The sequence below is a fragment of the Macrosteles quadrilineatus genome, unplaced genomic scaffold, assembly GCF_028750875.1.
Source record: "Macrosteles quadrilineatus isolate MER2022 unplaced genomic scaffold, UCM_ALF_1.0 Scaffold_1__1_contigs__length_201487025, whole genome shotgun sequence".
NCBI classification, from domain to species: Eukaryota; Metazoa; Arthropoda; class Insecta; order Hemiptera; family Cicadellidae; genus Macrosteles; species Macrosteles quadrilineatus.
Window position 1 is genome coordinate 104,048,612 of NW_026542594.1, and position 21,338 is coordinate 104,069,949.

At 34.8% G+C, this 21,338-nt stretch overlaps 1 protein-coding gene across 1 annotated transcript in view; it reads right to left on the reverse strand.

Moving 5' to 3' along the window:
* The window catches only part of LOC129003275 (pre-piRNA 3'-exonuclease trimmer-like), a 242,907-nt gene that overhangs the window by 37,566 nt on the left and 184,003 nt on the right, over positions 1 to 21,338 (reverse strand). Inside the window, exon 13 of the mRNA XM_054431591.1 lies at positions 20,908 to 20,980. Coding sequence (XP_054287566.1) covers positions 20,908 to 20,980 — 73 coding nt within the window. The remainder of the gene's footprint in view (positions 1 to 20,907; positions 20,981 to 21,338) is intronic.

Below are 21,338 nucleotides of genomic sequence, written 5' to 3' on the forward strand. Positions count from 1 at the left end.
CATGGAGGATGTCAGTTAGTTGTCTCAGCCTTATTAACTATCGAATATTTTTCCAATGATTAAATAACTTACGTCATCAACCCATAAATTTCTGTGGAGTACGCGTTTCAACCATCAGGTCATCCTCAGCTCCACTGTCACTAGGTTGAATTGTTTCTATGTTGCTTTGTAGCAACAGCGTCGATGTATTAAATAAATAGTCCAAACACATTTTACATTTATCACACATACACGACACGTCCGAAACATTTGGATAACAAATACTGTGATTATAACACCGTGCGCACGGCTGGACGGGCTCAGGTTTGCGGCTACACTGTAGCCATAACACCATGGCCATACACTGTAGCTCCATAAGGGAATTTACTTCGTTTTTCTTTTTATAAATCATCTACAGACCAAGACCTTTCTTTGGACACCTCTACTAAGTTTCTATGCCCAGCCGTTCTCTCAAATTAGTGGAGACAAATTTTCCAATTAAATATTTAGATGCCCCCATGTTAATCTTATGGGAGAAAACTCAACTTTGATGGAAGATCCTGCCAAAACTAATGAAGATTTCAGAAAATGAAAACACTTTGCAAAACTACAGATTAGGGCCATTTTTTGACACTTTAATCATTAAAATCGGTCCAAAAATGAGGGAAGAGTTCTGTTTACAAAAATCGGCTTAGCGTATTATATATATATATAGACTAGCTGTTTGTCCGTTCTACGTACGGGAATCTTGTAGTAAGTTAAAACCTTATATTCAGAACAGGAGTTGGTTTGCATATTTAGTGTGCATTTTTCCAGATATGATGGCAAAACTATAACTGTTTAGGAATACATATAAACCTTCTCAAATACAATATCTGACAGTTTCAAAGCCAAAACGAATGCTTCGCAATTAAATGTCACCCGATCGTGTTAGTCCATATTTTATATGTAACGATGAAAGGAATTGCTTTACAGTATAGATCTATGAGGCATAGCCCTAAGGTAGGCATGTAATTTAAAGTTACTTTTCACACTGGTTAAAAATAGTTAAAACACTGCCTCAACCTCACTACTGCACACTTTATTCGGGTTGAAATTTTTGAAACTGGACCCAGCTGTTCCTGATCATTGGGCTTTAAATAAATGATCCTGGCTAATGAAACAGCTGATCTTAGTCAGTAACAAAGCTACACAGATCATCTCACACCATTCTACGCTCATCCTTCGCTCATATTTGGGTTAAAATACGCACCTAAGTGTCGTCCCCATCTTAATGATTGATAATAATTGATAATAATAATTAACAATGGTGCTCTTGTCTTTTCCACGAAAAATAAGGACATTAATGCGTTACCAATAGACATACACACACAAGTACAGAATTGAGTCCACACAACATTTTGGAGTCCAGACAGAAAACGCTAAAAAATATACAGTAAGACATCAATTAAATTTAATAAGCAATAAGGTGCAGTGTTTATAAATAAATAGTGATGTGTTTGTAAGTAAAAATGATTCTTACTGCTACCACCGGTTCTAAGGAAAAGTAGCAGTACCAAAAACCAACGTTTACATTTGAGAAAAGAACTGTAGTACTTACGACTAATTCAAACTGTCCCTCTAATGAACCTGTATTATAGGTGTTAATCTGTTGGCAAATATATAAATAAAAAAAAATACACAGGCCACAAAACATGTAACATGTAACGTTAACAACGTAAAGCTTTGAAAACTCACTATGGTTTGCTAAAAAAAACTTTCACTTGATGTGGTGCAGTACCGAAGTTATTAATCTCCTTTGGTTTTAATTTTTTTTTAAAGTTTTGAAAATCAAAGTTATTTCCCATTAATAGCATTATTTGTAAGCAGCTTTTAATGTTAACATATTAATGACAGTTTGAAGAAACCACCTTTATCCAAACAAACATTTCTTATTTAAAATATTACGTAATCTCTAAACGATAATCGGTACATATATCTAGCAAACATTCGGAGGAAATGTGACAAAAACGCACAAATCTGGAGTTTTGTACGTTTGTAGTTTTATTTCCTAAGTAGGGGTAGTACCGATATCGTTGTCGAAATGTAAGTAAGTAGAAACCAAAAGTGACACATTGGAAAAGCGAAGTCACAGAATGGACAGACAAACATAAATACCGCATGATTCTAAGCAATGTACAGACAAAACTGTAATTTTATTTATATAGATAGACTAGCTGACCCGGCGAACTTCGTATCGCCTAAGTTATAGGTTTCCCCTAAGACAGACCGATGGAAAGAAAGTACCGTTACGTTTAATTTTCAAGATGATCTCGTTCGCATCGCTCAATCACGTCCTGGTTGAAGTTCGTTCGCTACGCTCTTACCTTTGGGTTGGAGCTCGTTCGCTACGCTAACTTGCCTCCAGGTTGAAGTTCGTTCGCTACGCTCACTCACCTTTTGGTTGCAAATTAGCTGTTGTCATAAATGTAAAAGAAATAATAGTGCTGCACCCTGTTGGTAATCCTTGTAACTTTAATGCTATTGAACATCGTAGAACAGAACCAACTTGTTTAATTGAAACAGCTGTTAAGATTCATTAATTCCATTTCTCATAAGGTTAACATGGGAAACTCCAGAGCCACTGGGGCGGAGCCCTTTTAAGAATTTCGAAACGGGAAATAGTTTACGTCCGATTCGCATACCTACAGAATTTACACACCAAATTTCATAACGATCGGTGAAGTCGTTCCGGAGGAGTTTGCAGACAAACACTGTGACACGAGAATTTTATATATTAAGAAAGATAACGTTATCAATAGTTTTTATACAGTAAATTGCAGTATATTGAGGTGAACATAAATCAGCGACTTCTAATGCTATTCTTATGGAGAACATTTTATGCTATACTGTATATAATTTTGTGTAAACATTTTTGGAATGTTACTATTTTCCCCGCCGTCACGGGATCTAGAACTCTAATTTGAGCCTTCTCCCGTCATTTTACGACTTCCCAGTCACCCACAATTTTGACGCAAAGAATCAGCTGACGTAATTAATATATGGACTAGGGGCATGTAGGGACATAAGTCCCTAAAAAGCTTGAAATGTAAAACAGCTTATTTTAATATTCAAACAAACTGAGAATCGAATTATTTATTTGCCAAGATGGATCTTTTTGTCTAAAAGTCGCTCTGTTTGCCTTTGTTGTTGTTATCTATATATGTGAAATCCAATGTTTGTTATATATGCGAATATGCGTTACAAAACGACCATCCGATCGTGATGAAACTTAAGGGAAGTAAATAAGTAATATACAAAATTAACAGTTGTATTAGCCACATTAAGTATAATTTTATGGTTTTAGGGTTCCATTTCCCAGTTGTCGAAGCCAATATTGCTCAATTGGCTCAATTATAGATAACGATATAATGTTATCCCAGGTTTTAATACAGTATACAGTGCATTTTTAGAGTTTACTGGCTAAGAAGTAGACCAACTGCGTGTATTGAATACTGGCCTGGAAATCAGATGTGTATGGCTTCCAATGCTATTCTTATGAAGAACATTTTACGTTATATCTAAATTTTTGTATATCTAAATTTTATATCTAAATCAGCTTGGATCCGCCATTTTGAAATGAGAAGAAATATTTAAAATATGAACGCGTTGTTGTGACCCACCATTTTAAATAACTTTTTTATGCTAAACTCAATGCCGCTATCAGTTTTTTGTTATCAAGCTTTCTTAATGAAATATTACAATTATTTTATTTAAAATTTCAATATTTAAAAAAACAAAATATGAATAGTAAAAACGGATTGAGGTATTGAGTTCAGCTTAAAAAGTTATTCAAAATGATGGGTCACGGCACCACCTTCATATTTAAAAAACTTTTTGTCATTTCAAAATGGCGGCTGATAAAAATAAATCTGTCATAGACAATGACTGATGGTGTATACTTATCTTTATCTAGCACTATTTTGATACTATGGTCTTAGTTTGTAAATGCACAATGTTAAAATGGGCAAAAAATAAATTTATAAGAAATTTTAAGAACAGATCGCAGCATCATATTCAGCGTAACAATCTCGTTTGAAACGATGGGGCACAGCCCTAGCTTTACATTAAAAAAAAACTCTAAAATGATCTTACGTGGCCCGAAGTTGACATCTTAATAAATGTAGAAAAAGTAGGGGGGACTCATTAAAAACTCACCCTGTATATAAGTATACTGTACAACATTTCCCTCTTTAAATTATTTTTTATTAGGATTAATTTGACATAATGAAATAATATATATACAGCATGAACTACAATAACAATTCCATAAGTTTAAGGAACGAATATGAGAGACAAATGCAGGTACCACGATTAGTAGAAAAATACCAGTATGGATCATAAACATAAACAAATGACATTTTTGGCCCGATAATAAGCATTATTTAACATTGCTTAAATGGAACTGCCAAATCATATGTTCAATGCTATTAGTATAGGATTCGGGCCAACAACGTCATTTTGTTTATGTTTATGATCCATACCGGTATTTTTCTAGTAATCGTGGCAGGTACGTTACGCCAAGCGTCCCTGACTTTCATCACACTTAGGATTTTTTAACGGCAAATTACAATCACCAATATCAGTCCAGTATATCAAGTTAATTGTTCCAGTACACTGTAATACAGTTTCCAACGAGATTGTGTGGTATGGGGTGCAAAAGAGCGAGATTTAATTTACTAACCTGGTATGACTTATACACGGCTAGGCACAAACTAATAAGGAGATCTCACGACGTCGACCACGCCTCGAGGCAATTGTGAAAGTGCACGAAACTTAATGAACGGTTGGATAGCAATGTAAGCTTTAGAAAGATGGTAGTTTGAAGGAAGTTTGCAGAGCACTTTTAGCCCGAGATATATGCGAGTGTATGGATGTCAAACGGAGCGGAAAGAACTAAATTTGCATAACACCTCACGAACAAAAAGGGCGGGTAACTGCCGAAGACAACTGTAAAACTATGTGAACCTTTGAAATAATACGAAACGTAACACGAGCTATATAACAAGCATTTATTGAAAACTGCAGGACTATTACGTCCTGAAAACGAATATGAGAGACAAATGAAGGTACGCTACAACAAGCATCTCCGACTTTAAGACGACTTTATTTTGTACGGCAACTCCAACCACCAAAATCGGTCCGGTACGTCAAGTTAATTGTTCCAGTATATTGCAATACAATTTACAACTCGATTGTGCCTGTTGGGGTGCAACAAAATTAGAAATTCGTTTACCAACCGAGTATGACTTATACACGGCTAGGCGCAAACGAAAGAGGACTTACGACGTCGACTACGCCTCGAGACAACTGTGAAACACACTTCACAGAATACAAAAGGTAATTCGAGCTATTAACAAACATATATTGGAAAACTGCATGACTCTTACTACCTGAGAACGAATATGAGGGACAAATGCTTTTACGCAAAAACGTCATAATTATGATTTTTTACGGCAACTTCCAACAATCAAAATCGGTCCAGTACATTAAGTTAATATTGTTCCAGTACACTGTGATACAGTTTCCAACTAGATTGTGCGTGATGGTGTGCAAGAAATTAAGAAACTCATTTACCAACCTGGCGTGACTTATACATGGCTAGGCGCAAAGACGAATAAGGAGGACTGACAACGTCGACTACGCCTCGAGACATTTTTTTAAAGTGCACGAAACTAACTACAGTTGGATAGCAATATAAGCTTTGGGAAGATGGGAATCTGAAGTTCGCAGAACACTTGTCACCTGAGATTTGTGCTAGTGTATGGATGTCAGACGGAGTGGAGAAAGCTGAATTTTTATAACACCTCACAAATGAAAAAGGGTGGGTAACTTCCAGAGGCAACTGTGGAACAATGTGAATCTTTCACCCAATAAAAAACAACCCGGCGCAGCAAACCTTCAGACTAAGTGAATTTAAACTTGTCTGATTACATTTTTACAAAAATATTTCCATAAATAAGACATATGTATTCCCAATTTAAATATCATTAGATTTAACGAGTGCTTAGGTTTGCTGCTACGGGGAAGGTAAAACGTGTTTTTGGCCTTACGTTAATAGTATAAGATGAAATAAATAAATTTGTAAATTTGTTTAATATATATCCAAAAACAAGTAAACTACAACAGCTTTTATTTTCTCCTTCACAATAAAATGAGAATTTTAAATTACACTTTTTTTTTATTTTCCTCGTGACCTCTAGGCATGCAAAAGCGGTTCAATATGCTAAACTTATTATTTTTTAATCTTTACCAAATGGTTTAGAAATAAATTGCTAAAAGATTTGTTTTTAGGGTCAACACTGAGGAAAACTCATTTTACCCCCCAAAAACGCCCCCTAACCCCCCATTTCCATGGTCTGATTATGCTGCTTCGTGATCTCGTTTGAATAAACGTAGTTTTAAACGTTTGTACCAATTTTCGTTATAATTGGATAATTTTTACTCGAGTTATCGCGCTATATGAATTTGAAGGGATGTTGTTTTTGCCCTCTGGGGACCTCAAAACGAAAAAGCAAATCGGTCCCTGGTTTAGTTGTTACCATGAGACCTACGGTAATTGCTTATTCCCTATATGGGGAATTCGCTAAAAGGTAATATAAGTTAATAAAGGCATTTAGTGGAAAACTGCAGGACTCATACGACCTGAGTGACAGGCGATAAATCAGGGGCATGTTTGCGGGACTATACTATGTATGTTCATTGGGGTATAGGCAACAGTAGCGAAAAATCATAGTCGGTTATGAACACTGTAGCCGACAAAAGACAAATATATCGATGAGCTGATTCGACTCAATAAGCAGAGAAATAAGGAAAATTAATTGAACAGAAGGTATCATTAAATGGCCTGACAAACCAAGATGAACGAGCCACAGCAAAATATTATGTAAGGCGTTTAAAGCAATCTAATCACAAAGAACATTATATGATTGTAACGTTTAGAAAAGCTTTATGCTAGTGCATTGATATGCTTATTAACATGTATAGATATTATACTAAAGACGGAGGCTATACTATAATCAAGGCTAGATGGCTCCGGTTGTGATAGGGCCAATGACGAGCTGATTGTACTAAATAAGCAATGGAATAAGAACTACAGAGGAGAAACCCTATTGCACAAAGATGTTGTGAGGACACAGAATTACACAAGTCTGTAGAGGGGACAGTCCCCTTGAATGTATTGGATTTATTTTGAAAATTCATTCTCCAAGTGTGTTAGAATGCCTATTTTGTAAAACACAAGACTCTTAAAAGGACAACTAAAAGTTTTACCTATATACAAGGGTGTTAAGAAAACTTCCCTCTTATTAATAAAGAACGGCAATTGTTCTCTTATCAGCACTGTATTTGAATGCTGTCCACTTAACATCCTAGGGTAAATCTATGTACAGTGTGATTGAAAAGTCCCAGGACGAGGTAATATATTTTGTTGACCTTTATAAATACAGGAATGACACTTTGTAAATCAATTATAACTATAAATGTCTACCTTTTTCGAGCTATTATTCCATTTTTCCATCTTAAGGAGGGCGGCCCATGAGGAGTAAGTCAAAATCCTCAAATTGAAGCATGGATCAAGTTTGGTATAAAATTATAGGTCTTATTTAATAAAGCGCCATGCCGCAAGCCCGAACTCAAACGGATAACCAAGTCGCAAAATGGCAGCTATTCAAAAACGTCCTTAATCTGCCTTTTTGAAACTTTGAACGGCTACCATTTTTATCGTAAGCTCAAATTTAAGACTATTATATTTATATTTCACCACAAAAAGATTTTAAAAATGTATAATTAAGTTTCTCCGAGTTTTCAACTCTACAGCCTAAACGGTACGTTTTCGAAAGTTTGAAAATGTCAAAATTGGATTCCTCACATACTAAAACATACATTTTGACATACAGATCAATAGGGTTCAACATAATAACAAACTGTATATTGTCATAATAGTCGCGCTCAACATAATAATTTTTATTGACCTTATGGCTACATTATCGATCATAGTTGTAATAACCATTATGAATCAGCATTATTTGGTTTAGGGTTTGAGACTATTATATTTATATTTCACCACAAAAAGATTTTTAAAATTTATAATAAAGTTTCTCCGAGTTTTCAACTCTACAGCCTAAACGGTACATTTTCGAAAGTTTGAAAATGTTAAAATCGGATTCCTCACATACTAAAACATACATTTTGACATACAGATCAATAGGGTTCGACATAATAAGAAAATGTATATTGTCATAATAGTCGCGCTCAACATAATAATTTTTATTGACCTTATGGCTACATTATCGATCATAGTTGTAATAACCATTATGAATCAGCATTATTTGGTTTAGGGTTTGAGACTATTATATTTATATTTCACCACAAAAAGATTTTTAAAATTTATAATAAAGTTTCTCCGAGTTTCCAACTCTCCAGCCTAAACGGTACATTTTCGAAAGTTTGAAAATGTTAAAATCGGATTCCTCACATACTAAAACATACATTTTGACATACAGATCAATAGGGTTCGACATAATAAGAAAATGTATATTGTCATAATAGTCGCGCTCAACATAATAATTTTTATTGACCTTATGGCTACATTATCGATCATAGTTGTAATAACCATTATGAATCAGCATTATTTGGTTTAGGGTTTGAGACTATTATATTTATATTTCACCACAAAAAGATTTTTAAAATTTATAATAAAGTTTCTCCGAGTTTCCAACTCTACAGCCTAAACGGTACATTTTCGAAAGTTTGAAAATGTTAAAATCGGATTCCTCACATACTAAAACATACATTTTGACATACAGATCAATAGGGTTTGACATAATAACAAACTGTATATTGTCATAATAGTCGCGCTCAACATAATAATTTTTATTGACCTTATGGCTACATTATCGATCATAGTTGTAATAACCATTATGAATCAGCATTATTTGGTTTAGGGTTTGAGACTATTATATTTATATTTCACCACAAAAAAGATTTTTTAAATTTATAATTAAGTTTCTCCGAGTTTTCAACTCTACAGCCTAAACGGTACATTTTCGAAAGTTTGAAAATGTCAAAATCAAATTCCTCACCTACTAAAACATACATTTTGACATACGGATCAATATATTTTTACAATCCGTTCTTTAGTAAAAACCTGTCTATTGTCATAATCGTCCCGTGAATTATAATACTTTGTATTGACCTTATGGAAAGTAAATAAAGATACGTCTTTTACACGCTTTTTTATTTACGCTTATACTGTTACTCACAAGACGATAAATATACAAAAGATGGAAAGTGGTGATCGATTTTGATTGGACACTCCAATCATCATCAGACCCAATAGGCGAATGACAAGAATCTTGAATGGCGTCCCTATTTATACCCTATTGGCTACCGGAAACACCGGCCAATACATTTTTATAAGTACAACTGGAATCGAAATTTACTTGTTCATTAATCAACGTATTTCAATTTTTACATTTTTCCTTATAAATATACAATTCTTCCCAAGCATTCATCACATATCCCTTCTTACAATTCTTTAAAATACATAGATTATCCTCCATTTTTCCTATTGAGTGTCCATTTTGTAACAGGTGTTGTGCGACGTTTGATCTTTCTGGTTTGTTGGTCCTCCATGCAGATATGTGGTTTTTGAAGTTGTTGACGAAGTTCACAGTCTGTCGAATGTAGAAGCTATCACAATCTTTACAATTGATTTTATAGATGCCCGATGCGTCGAATCTGTTACAATCTTCTATTTTTGGGTGCAGTATTTTACTCATGGTGTTCTGAGTCCTGTAGGCTATCAAAACTCCGTATTTCTTGAATCTGTTAGCAGTCCTTTGTGTTGTAGTCCCCGTGTAGCTAAATGTGACATATCTGGTGTTTTCATCTTTTATCTCTTCTAAAGTTGTTCTGCTGTGTAGTGTATTCTGTCTAATGAGTTTTCTTTTCGTCTTTTTTGCGATGTCCTCTCTTGTCTTGGTTCGAAATCCATTAACTTGAGCTATCTTCTTAATGGCTTATCTTCTTAGTTGACCTTATGTCTAAATTTTTGGTCATAGTTGTAATAAACATTATGAATCGGCATATTTACGGGTTTTAGTTGAGAATGTCATATTAAAAAAAAAAATAAATAAACAAATTTAAATATTTATTACCGATTTTACTGGCATAATCGAATTGAATCCAGACCTCACTGTGCATTTGTTTTTAATTATTAAACAAAATAATGGTAGTAGTTAGAGTTTCGTTTAGATACTAGTTTAAATAAAGCTTTCGCAGACGTATAGTCTAAAACTATTGTAAAGTACAATACTAGTGGGTTTTTACAAACAAGAGAGATAATAGAGTTCGTGATTTATCAATGATTTTCATTTCTCATCGTTTGTGTTTGCTTTAAAGCAAAAATGAATAGAATAAAGCTCAAGGCTGTAGCAAGCATAACTATATGATACTATTAAATGGATATCATACAAATATAAAAATGTAGTCATCGATACTTTTGCCTATTTATTACATTGGTATTGTTTGAAAAATGCCATTAAAGTACTATATTAGTACTGTAAAGGAGTGTCATAGATAGACCTTCGTCAATAGGGCTACTGGAGGGCTCCCCCGGGATTTTTTTAAATTAACAATTAATAGACCTTGACTGTAATAACACATAGACACACGTATCCATATAGTCACGAACAAGGGGGTTTTAATAGTATATTTCGTACCTTGTGCCAAAAATAAGGTTTTGCTGGCTCGAGATGGTTTTTAAGTTCGAGACGAAGTCGAGAACTTAAATCGATCGAGAGCTGCAAAACCATTTCGGTCTGTGGTACGAACACTATTTTTCACCCCACTATACCCTATTACCACTATTCACCACTATAATAATGCACACTGATAGTCAACACAACTACAACTTTAAGGTTATGTGAAATAGTAGTTTTCATTACTAGACTGGAAAGTGACTCATTGCGGGGAGAGATGGCATTTTCGCGCGAGGCGAAGCCGAGCGCTGGAAACGCCATCGTGCCCCGCAATGACACTTTCGAGGCGAGTATTGAACATTATTTTTCATTACGATACCGAAAACTTATAAAAACATGAAAATTTTCGTTTATTTAACTTAGTATTAAGAGAAAAAACCGAACTAATGAAAAAAAACTCAACTCTGAATTATTAATAAGTGCACGGAAAAAACTCATAACGCTAACTTTCCGTGTGTATGTACCTCGACATAAGCACGGAAACTTAACGTTATGAGTTTTTTCCGTGCACTTATTAATAATTGCATGGCCAATAGTTTGAGGAAAAACAGACTATTTTGGGTAAAAAAAAGTATCTTTATTAAATTAACTACAGAACAAGCTGATGAATAAACAAATAAAGAAAGAGACCTTTGATGATTACATAGGATCAACACGCTGATAAATCTTTATTAATAAAAATGAAAATGTATGTTAAAGTCGCAGTTTTGATTTTCACTTATGTTTAACATTTTTTGTGGTAGCTTTAGGTTTTTTCTCATTTCTGCAACATTGACTTCCGAGTGTGTTCCATCAACTTTATTATTTTCTTGAATGAAATTGCGATTTTGCACAGTATCTTCTTCTGATGAAATTACATCGTCGATTGTAAAATATTGTTTTGAAACCAGATTCACCTCTTCATCATTGTTAGAAATGTTATTGAGTGGCAGTGAATCCAAAGAGGAATTGTTGTAATTTGAAATTGAATTAGTAATGTCTCTGATTGGAAGTAAATTCAAAGAGGAATTGTTTTGATTTGAGATTGAAGTACTTGGTTTTGAAAAAAGTTTTTTAGACACATCAATTTTTCTATTTATGGACTCCTCAATGTAACCTTCAGCAACGGTTGCACTTTTCCAGCCTCCGTGCCTCTTGAGTGTGAGTAAATCCGCTCCCCCTTCCACCAGCATTGACGCGGATGTGCGTCGAATAGCATGACCTGTGTAGGATTCAGGCTGTTCTAGCTTAAGGTACTGGGCGACCTTTTTGGGAACATCCGAAATCGTATGACTCCCGACATGTTGTGCTACGCACTTGCCTTGCCTGAAGCCAACAAAAAGTCTAGGGCTCGTCATTTTTGATGGGCGTAAAGACAAATATTTACGTACTAGCTGGCAGGGTTGATACGTACATTCATCGTCTGTAATGATGAAACTTCTGCTAGCATGTGTTTTACCATCTCTCAATGTAACCTTAATGAAACTGCCATAATCTTTTACGTCATTTATGCTAAGGCGTAATAGATCATCTCGCCTAAGGGCTCCAAAAATGCCAAACGTCAAAATTACTTTACTTAACAACCATTCTTTGTCGGGAGCGTTGATCATGAACTGAGAAATTTGATCAGATGTAAAAACATTCGCTTTTTTAGGTTTGAAACCAACAGACTTTTTCTTTAAAAATGCAACTGTTTTTGGAAATTTTAAATTTCCAAGATTTTTTTTTACTTTTAAGACATTTTTAACCATTGAATACTTGCTCCACAAGGTGCTAGGTTTCATAGTTTTCGACAGTTCTGACATATAGACTAGAAGTATGTCATCATTAACCTGGCTAGGTTTAATGTTTTCTTTTTGACACCAAGTACAAAGCTTATCGTATTCATTTTCGTATCTTAAACGCGACACATCAGGCAATAATTCGTTTGTTACACTTACCGCTCTGTTCATCAAAGTTTCAGGAATATTATCCATATTAGTACACATAGTTCAAAGAATCTATCTCAACAAACATAACCTAACTGACAATGTCAATATATAAGCGAGGAATGTGTTTTCAACAACAATACAATCAGCTGATCTGACTGCACCGCAAAATCCCATAGCGGTTACTTTCCGTGCAGTACATACGCACGGAAAGTTAACGTTATGTAACTTTTCCGTGCAGTAGCGGGAATTACCTATTTTCTTATCTCATTTTACGTTTAGAAAGTGTACTTTCATGTGTAGAGTAATGAAAAAATAATTCGAGGAATCAGCAAAAATAAAAATGAATAGTTGCTAGGCAACGGTGACAATAATAAAATTCTATTGCAATGCTATAGATTTTGATTGTGTATTTAAAATGCATTCATGTTTAAAGTAAGGAAGCGGACAGCTGATTTTGCGGCCCCAGGCTGTAAAACCCTGGTTGGCCCCCAAATTACGATGACAGCTGGCATGGCCAGCAAAACGTAACTTTCATCCACCAATTAACGTATGTAATAAAGCTAAAAACATCATAATGTGGTGAAAAATTATAAACAGTCCAAATATCGGAACATTCTTAAAGTTTTGTAGTCGCTGCTTCAACCTAATCCCCTAAAATATTTATCTAAAATGCATTTTTATGCTTTTTATTTGTTTGTGTATTTTATGTTTTGTGTGTTATTTTTGTAACTATTTCAGTTGAATATTAAAAAAAGAGCTAACTCCGTATTATCTTAGTGATTCTTAAAAAATGTCATAGCAGTATAAAAAGTTGAATGAAACCGTAAAACACTAGGCTAAATTATTACATTTAATGAAAGTTTATTTGTAGCAAAGTAACAAACATGAACGCGCTACTAACACCAGACGAATGACACTACTTGAAGACCGGACCAAGCGTAGGGGTAGAAGGAGTGGTTTATAAGCTGTTGACTGTTCGGTGACTCGAGTGCGTTTGGCGCGCAAATAGCTTACGGGTACCGGTTATTGGCAGTGCTGGGGATATATGTGAGTGAGGGTTAGGAGCAATACACAAATGGTTTCACAAAAGTGCCCTGGTCAACCCCTTCACCTATAACCCAACCAGATTTAGTCGCGCATAGGAATATTGGCTACTGCCACTGGTATAGAATTTTTTGTGGTGCCAGTTATCGATAAACAAAATAGTATACTTACAATAAACAAGCTTAATTATAATAGAAGTAAAAAAAGATAAAATATTTTCTTTCAAAACATGTGTATAATGGTGGTGGTACAGTATATAAGCCGGGTGGTTTGTACTGTACCGGCTCACTCCTTGCTTTGCTGTATACGATCCACGAACGGGTGGTTAGTCTATGTGTGCAAATGCAAGGTTACAAGAGGCCGTCAACACTTAAAATATAATAAAAAAGTAACATACTTTTAAAACAAATTTCAGGAAGGATTTTTCACCTCCTATATGTTCAAGATGGTGTTGTACCTACGCCACTGTGGTAAAGTATGAAATTTATTTAAGAATTTTGTTTGTAAAATTTTGCTAAACAACAATTTATACGTGTATTATCGGTATTATACAACATACGAAAGGTGACAGTGGATTGGGCCGTTCAGTATTTTTATTACAATAGGGGTAACCGTCATGAAGTGAAATGTTAATGTAGTACAGAGTTTAGTAAAAAATCTATGCGTGTTAACAATAACAGTTTTGGTGAAAAGACTCTTTGACATATAAAAAACTAACAGTAAACCGTATATCGATCCTTATTTACTCCACGCAAAAACTACGCGGATTAAGGATCACCCTACTAAAACAAAGTTTCTACTTACAATTTTATCATTTGTAATCGTTAGTAATTATTGAAGAATATATTTACCTCAGAAAACATAATATGTTACACCGAGTAGTAACTATGTTACATATACTTTTTGTACATCGAGTTAAAAGAATAAATATATATTCAAAGTAGGCCTATAAATAACTTGACGTTAATGTTTAGTGTTACGTAACCAGTCGAAATTTTAGCAGATCATCCACTAGTACATGTATACATATTGTCACTTCTTGTGTAATTTAAAACAGATTCTAAGCAATGCGTTCACCTACGATAAAACGGGTAAAAATTGGGTTTTCTCACTTTTGACCCTCAAAACACAAAATTTCCCAATTTTTCTCTAAACCTTCCTTAAGAGCTTAAAAAACAAACAATTCAGTATATCAAAGTGTTTTTGTACGGTTATTGGTTACGGAGAAAACTAAAAAAAAATTAAATTTAAAATCCCCATGTTATTCTTATGGAGAATATTGTAAAATGTTTTAGTTTGCTTGTTTATGGATATCTTTTGATCAAACTTGGCAAATATATTAATTTTATACTAAGCAATAATTATTTTACTTAAAACACACACTTTATTAGTTTCCTTGTAGCAGCAAACCTAGGTACTCGTTAAACCTAATTTTATTTAAATAGATCAATTGAAAAGCAATTCAGCCAAATGGAAATTCGCTTGGACAGCAGGTTAGCTGCGGCGGGGGTATTTACTTATCCTACATTAATTTGAAATTAATCACTAAACGGAGTTAATAACGGCAATGTAAAACTAAGATTAGTTTTATTTGGTAAATTACGTGGCTTTTATCATTTGCACTTTGGAATTTTATATTTCATCCAGTTGCATTATGAGAATTTTAAATTATAACAATTGAAACGATTGGTTAATAATAATAAGTTTTGGGAAATCGTATGTTATATCATTCACTATGGGATACAGAAGAACTATTGTATTAATAGTCAAAGGTCATATGCGAGATATAATAACGAGACAAAGTCCGTACATAATGGAAATTGTATAAATGGACATAAAACTTCACAAAACGTAAGTCTATAATTTAGGTAATACGAAAATTTAAAGAATAAAATAACAGTAAATAAAGAAGATGTGAGATGACGGTGGGGTTTAATTCAACAGTTGGCAGCACGTATTTTAGGTAGTATTATCCTGTATTCCGTATCAACTGGAGTAGAATCGACGTAAGGCTCGAGTAAATACGGAGTGAGGGATACTGCTACCCGGCCTCGAACGCCGGAAGTGGCGCGGAGGGGGAACGGCCGGTAGCGATATCACTGAATCTAAATATCAAGTAGCATTATCCCTCCGTACATCGTTATATATATATATATATATATATGTGTCCGTTAGCGCGATAACTCGAGCAAAAATGATCCGATTTTGATGAAATTTGGTACAAACGTGTAAACCTACGTTTATTCAAACGAGTTCGCGATCCAGCATGATCGGACCATGGGAACGGGGGTTTATGGGGGCTTTTATGGGGTAAAAATGGGTTTTTCCCATTTTTGACCCTAAAAACATAACATTTTGCAATTTCTTTTGAAACTATTTTGTAGAGCTTAAAAAAACAAATAATTTAGTATATTGAAGCGTTATAATGCGCCTAATGGTTACGGAGAAAATTCCAAAAAATTGTAAATTTAAAATTTCCATGTTATTCTTATGGAGAATAAGTAAACTGTTGTGGTTTGCTTGTTTATAAACATATTTTGCCCAAATTTGGAAAATGTTTTTATTTCTTACTAACTATTAACATTTTACATAAAAAACACTTTTACCCTCCCTGTTGCAGCAAACCTAAGTATGTTTTAAACTGATTCTATTTAAATAGGGAATAAATGTGATATTTTTAAGGAGACATTTTAGTTTAAATCCATTCAGGGAAATGGAAATTCGCTTAGTCTGCAGGTTTGCTGCGGCGGGGGTATTATTTCTATACTGTAGAATCTACAGTAATACAAATTATCCATCATTTTATGTAAACACAAGTTACATTTTAACAAATTTTGATTTTTTACAATTTTAAACCAAACTGACTCGAAACTGGAGAGTTCAAAGATAAGCTCGAGTTTCAAGGCCGTACTCTACTCTAACTCAAAATCTCGAATACTCGCTTGTTTTGTGTTAATAGTATAAAAAAATTGGATCCATTAAAACCGGATCCAGCCCAAGATCCGATTTTTTGTGGATCCGATCGGGCGTCGGTTCTAGCTCAGATCCGGCGGATCCGGTAGTCCGATATCCAGATCCGACCATCACTAATAGCAACGATACATGCACTGGATGACCTATTTTCTCAATATGGACTTCCTTACACCATTTACTTACTTACTTGATACTTGATGATGTCCCACTAGCATCGCTTCTGCAACGTGGTCGTCAAATGGGTAGATAAACAATAATAGGCCTAATTGAACAAATCTTCTACTTTAAAATAGGCCGCTTCACATAAATATTCTTTTAACATCTTCTTAAATTTATTGAAATTTTGCTCTTGGATAATGTTCCTTGGCAGTGAGTTGTAGATCTTGACACTACTAAAATATGGGCTCTTGCTGGCCAAAGTTGAGTTAACTTGGGGTACATGTACTTGATTAGCTCTTCTCGTGTTGTACTGATGGACCAGATTGTTTGTGAAAAAGATGTCCGGATTATTTCTCACCAAGATGGCAGATTCTAAAATAAATAGTGATGGGAGGGTTGAAATTCCAAGGTCCTTGAATAGGGGCCTACTGTGAGCAAGACGTTGAGCACCATACATTCTCCTAATAATTCGTTTCTGGAGGAGAAAGATCCTATTGGCCATGGTACTACCTCCCCAAAATACTATTCCATAAGATATTATACTGTGAAAACATCCATAATAAACTTTTAACAAAATGTCAGTCTGGACCAATTTCTGGAGCCTAGTAATTAAATTGATTACAGATCTTAATCTTGAAGCTATTGAATTAATATGTACATCCCACTTTAGATTTTCAGTTATGTGCAGGCCAAGATATTTTACTTTTTCACGGGAAGTGAGTGCAACCCCATCTAGCACTAGTTGAGGAGCTGGTTCAGGTTTTTTCCTATTGTAAAATTCTATAAGGTTTGTCTTATCAGAGTTCAAGATCAAGCAGTTTTCGTTACACCAATTTTGCATTTCAATTAGACTAGATTGAGTATCTTCAATAAGACTGACACGATCAGAGTTACAGATTAGGTGACATACATCGTCAGCAAAAAGCCACACATTCCCAGATGTTATGGAGCCAGGTAGGTCATTAACATAGAGCAAGAACAATAGAGGCCCTAGGTTTGATCCCTGTGGGACACCCACATTCATGGCAGGGGATGGAGCCGACTTATATGTGCGTAGAGTATTGTCATTCCCCAAATGCTTGAGTGATACGACCAGGTTGGGGTCTCTTAAATAAGAGAATATCCAATGCAGAGGTCTTCCTGCAATTCCCAGGGAAAGTAGTTTACGAAGCAGGACACTATGGTTTAGTAGGTCAAAGGCCTTGGTCATGTCGTAAAACAGGCATAAAAGGCTCTCAGAAAGATCCAGGTGGTTATAGATGTTCCTCAGGAGGGCAAAGACAGCATCAGATGTAGACATATGTTTTCGGAACCCAAACTGACTCTCAGTCAATATATTATTTAATTCTATAAACCTAAGGAATCTCTTCAAAAAAATGATTTCAAATACTTTTCCTATACATGGTTGCACAGAAATCGGGCGATAATTACTAACGGCAAGTGGATCAGCCTTTTTATACACAGGTACTACTTTAGATGTTTTTAACTTTGTAGGAAAACAGCCAGTTTCAAAGGATTTATTTATTAAATTTGCGAGGGCTTCAATAACATTTTCATTACAAAGCTTGAGGAGGCTGCATGGTATCTCATCAACACCTGAACTTTTCTTGGATCCCAGTGAATTTACCACCTCCCTCACCTCAGCAACAGTAGCATGTGTGAGAAAAAAGCGTCCCTCACCTAAGTCAACAGGGAGCTCAGGAGCACAATTGTCATTTGCCAACCTAGAAATTTCCTCATAAAAGAACTCACAAAAGTGATTTACAATTGTTTGGGGGTTTGTCACAACAACATTATCAATTTTCAAGCTTAAGTTAGTATGTGTTTCATAATCTTCATCACAAAGTGCACGGACCACAGCCCATGACTCCTTACTAGTATTTTTTGAGCTTAGAATTCTATTACTAAAATAAGACTTTTTTGTCATAGTAACAAGAGACGAATGCTGCCGTTTGGCCCTTCTGTAGGCCCTTTTAACATCTTCTGAACAACCCTGCGACCTTGTGTCCCAATACATTTGCAAAAGAGTCTCATGCGAGAGTACAACATCATTACCAATCCAAGAAGAGCTAGGTTAATTTCTATTCTTACAGGTTAAGGCAGGAAAGCTTACATCAAAGATATATTTAAACAATTCATAAAAGTTATCAAAAACAATGTCTAGGCCAATATCTAAATCTTGCAAAATGCCAACATGCACCCAATCCTCATTTCTCGTTAATATTTGAAATGTGTCCAGAGTGGTAGCGTTAAATTTCCTCCGAAAGGTCCTGCGCTCTTTAATTTTAGCATCACTGTCACACAATACATAAACAGACAGATAGTGGTGATCAGAAACATAAGTTGGGTCAGCTCGGGGCGCATGAAAACTTTCTGACAATGCTTCTATATTCAAGTCTGATAAGTTCACTAAATTCTGTCAGGATAACGGGATAATACAACATTTCTGTGCACCAAACCATCCTGCAAAAAATGGTCTGGCTGAGCGATCAGTACAAAACTTGAAACAAAAACTCAAAACAATGACTGAAGATACAGGAAGTCTGATGGAAAAGCTGAATCTTTTCTTATTAAAGTACCGCTCAAGCCCTCTTAACAATGGTAAAACGCCTGCAGAACTATTTATGAACAGGACTATACGTACTAGGTTACATCTCATATGTCCTATGGGAAATATAACAAGAAAAATACCTGATGATCATTCTGCCAAAATAAGATTACTAAATCCAGGAGATAGAGTTCAAGCCAGAAACTATGTAGGATCTACACAGTGGAAATTCCGTACAGTTTTACAGCGTTAATATCATCTTATTAGACAATCAAAACAAAATAAAGAGACATATTAACCAGCTCAGAAAAACACAGGTTGAAGCTAATATGGGTTATCAAAAACACCAAGATATTTTCATAGATACCAAGAAGCAACCCAAATTATACCAAGTCAAACAAATGTTTGTAGCTCTCCAAAAATGTCTTGCCATGGAACACACCTTTAGGAGATACTGCACCATCAAGTTCCTTTTCTCCTCAAATCTTACCTCAGCCTCCAATGGATTCCTCAGCGATAACCACATCTGGATCAAACATGGATTACACAATGTCAGAGCCACCTATAGGTGCTGACCAACAAAACATTGAGGAACCTTCAGCATTTATTAAAAAATATTGTAGAACCACCTATTCATAACCAACCACCATTGCAGTTAAGACGATCTTCGAGAATAAGGAATTCTAAGAAATGTAGTTGTTGCAAGTGAATGATGAACTAACGTTGAAGTCAAGTTGGGGAGAACTGTTATATATTATTATATCTATTAGTCTGGACTCATTAATTAACTTTGTTTCTATTTACAGCTGATGTAGCTTTTACAATTCTGAGATTGAGAAATGAATAAAAACAAGACTTTATTTTTAGTTCTTACAAATATGTGTTATAATTATTTAATTCAATAAGTACGTAACATGTATTTTCCTGAGCCAGTCATATTTTGCCCTTTTGAGATTAATAGTTATTTGTGCAACTAGTGAGCAAAGGGAGCAATTGACTCACTCGAGAGAAATACTTACACGAGAGGAATGGTTTCTCGAGTGAGGCAATTGCACTTTGCACTCAAGTTGCACATTATATTTTTCCTATAGTTACCATAAAACAAATAAATTGGTAAAGAAACGTGACATATTTTTACACAGAAGTGAACTTTTAATATGACATTTAATGACACAACAGTACAACAGCTGACCAGCTGATTTACAGCCAGTGCTGCCAACGTATTTCGCGCGCATACGACCTTATCTGCATGTTACGCGCTCACTATTTCGTGCCTTCACGTTGCAAATCTGGAGTGAGACAAAGTAATTAGAGTGAGACAATGTTAACATTGTCTCACTGATGAGCGAATTGGCCACTTTGCTTTCTCAAATGAGTGAGAGAACATGTACATTGTTAGGTAACTGTAGGAAAAATATTATAATAACTTAATTTCTCAACATTTCATAACAAAAATTACCTAATGATCTAGTAATATTATTTCAATACTCACTCAGTTAGATTTTCTGATGTGCATGACCAGAGCTGCTGTTACAATGAATGATCCTGAAAAGATCAGTCCGCCCCTGAAAACAAGTTTGATCGTTTTATAATTGTATCTATTCTATTGTATCAAGCAATATATCCCTGAGGATAAATAATTTCAGTAGTTACTATTTGAAAGAAACCTTTTACTCATGATTTAATCATACGACCACTATAAAGTAAATCGTAGGCCTAAATGAAATGTTGTATTAACACTTGCTTGTACTTTTGTTGTAAGCATTTAAGTTTACATGGATGATTACTGTTATTTAAACTGTAGTATTTTAAAGTATTTAAAAGTATTTGCGTATTTAAGTATTATATTTGCAAGTATTAGACTGTTAAATGTATGAGGGGGAGGGGTGTTAAAATTCAAATTTGTAGACATCAATTTAAAGT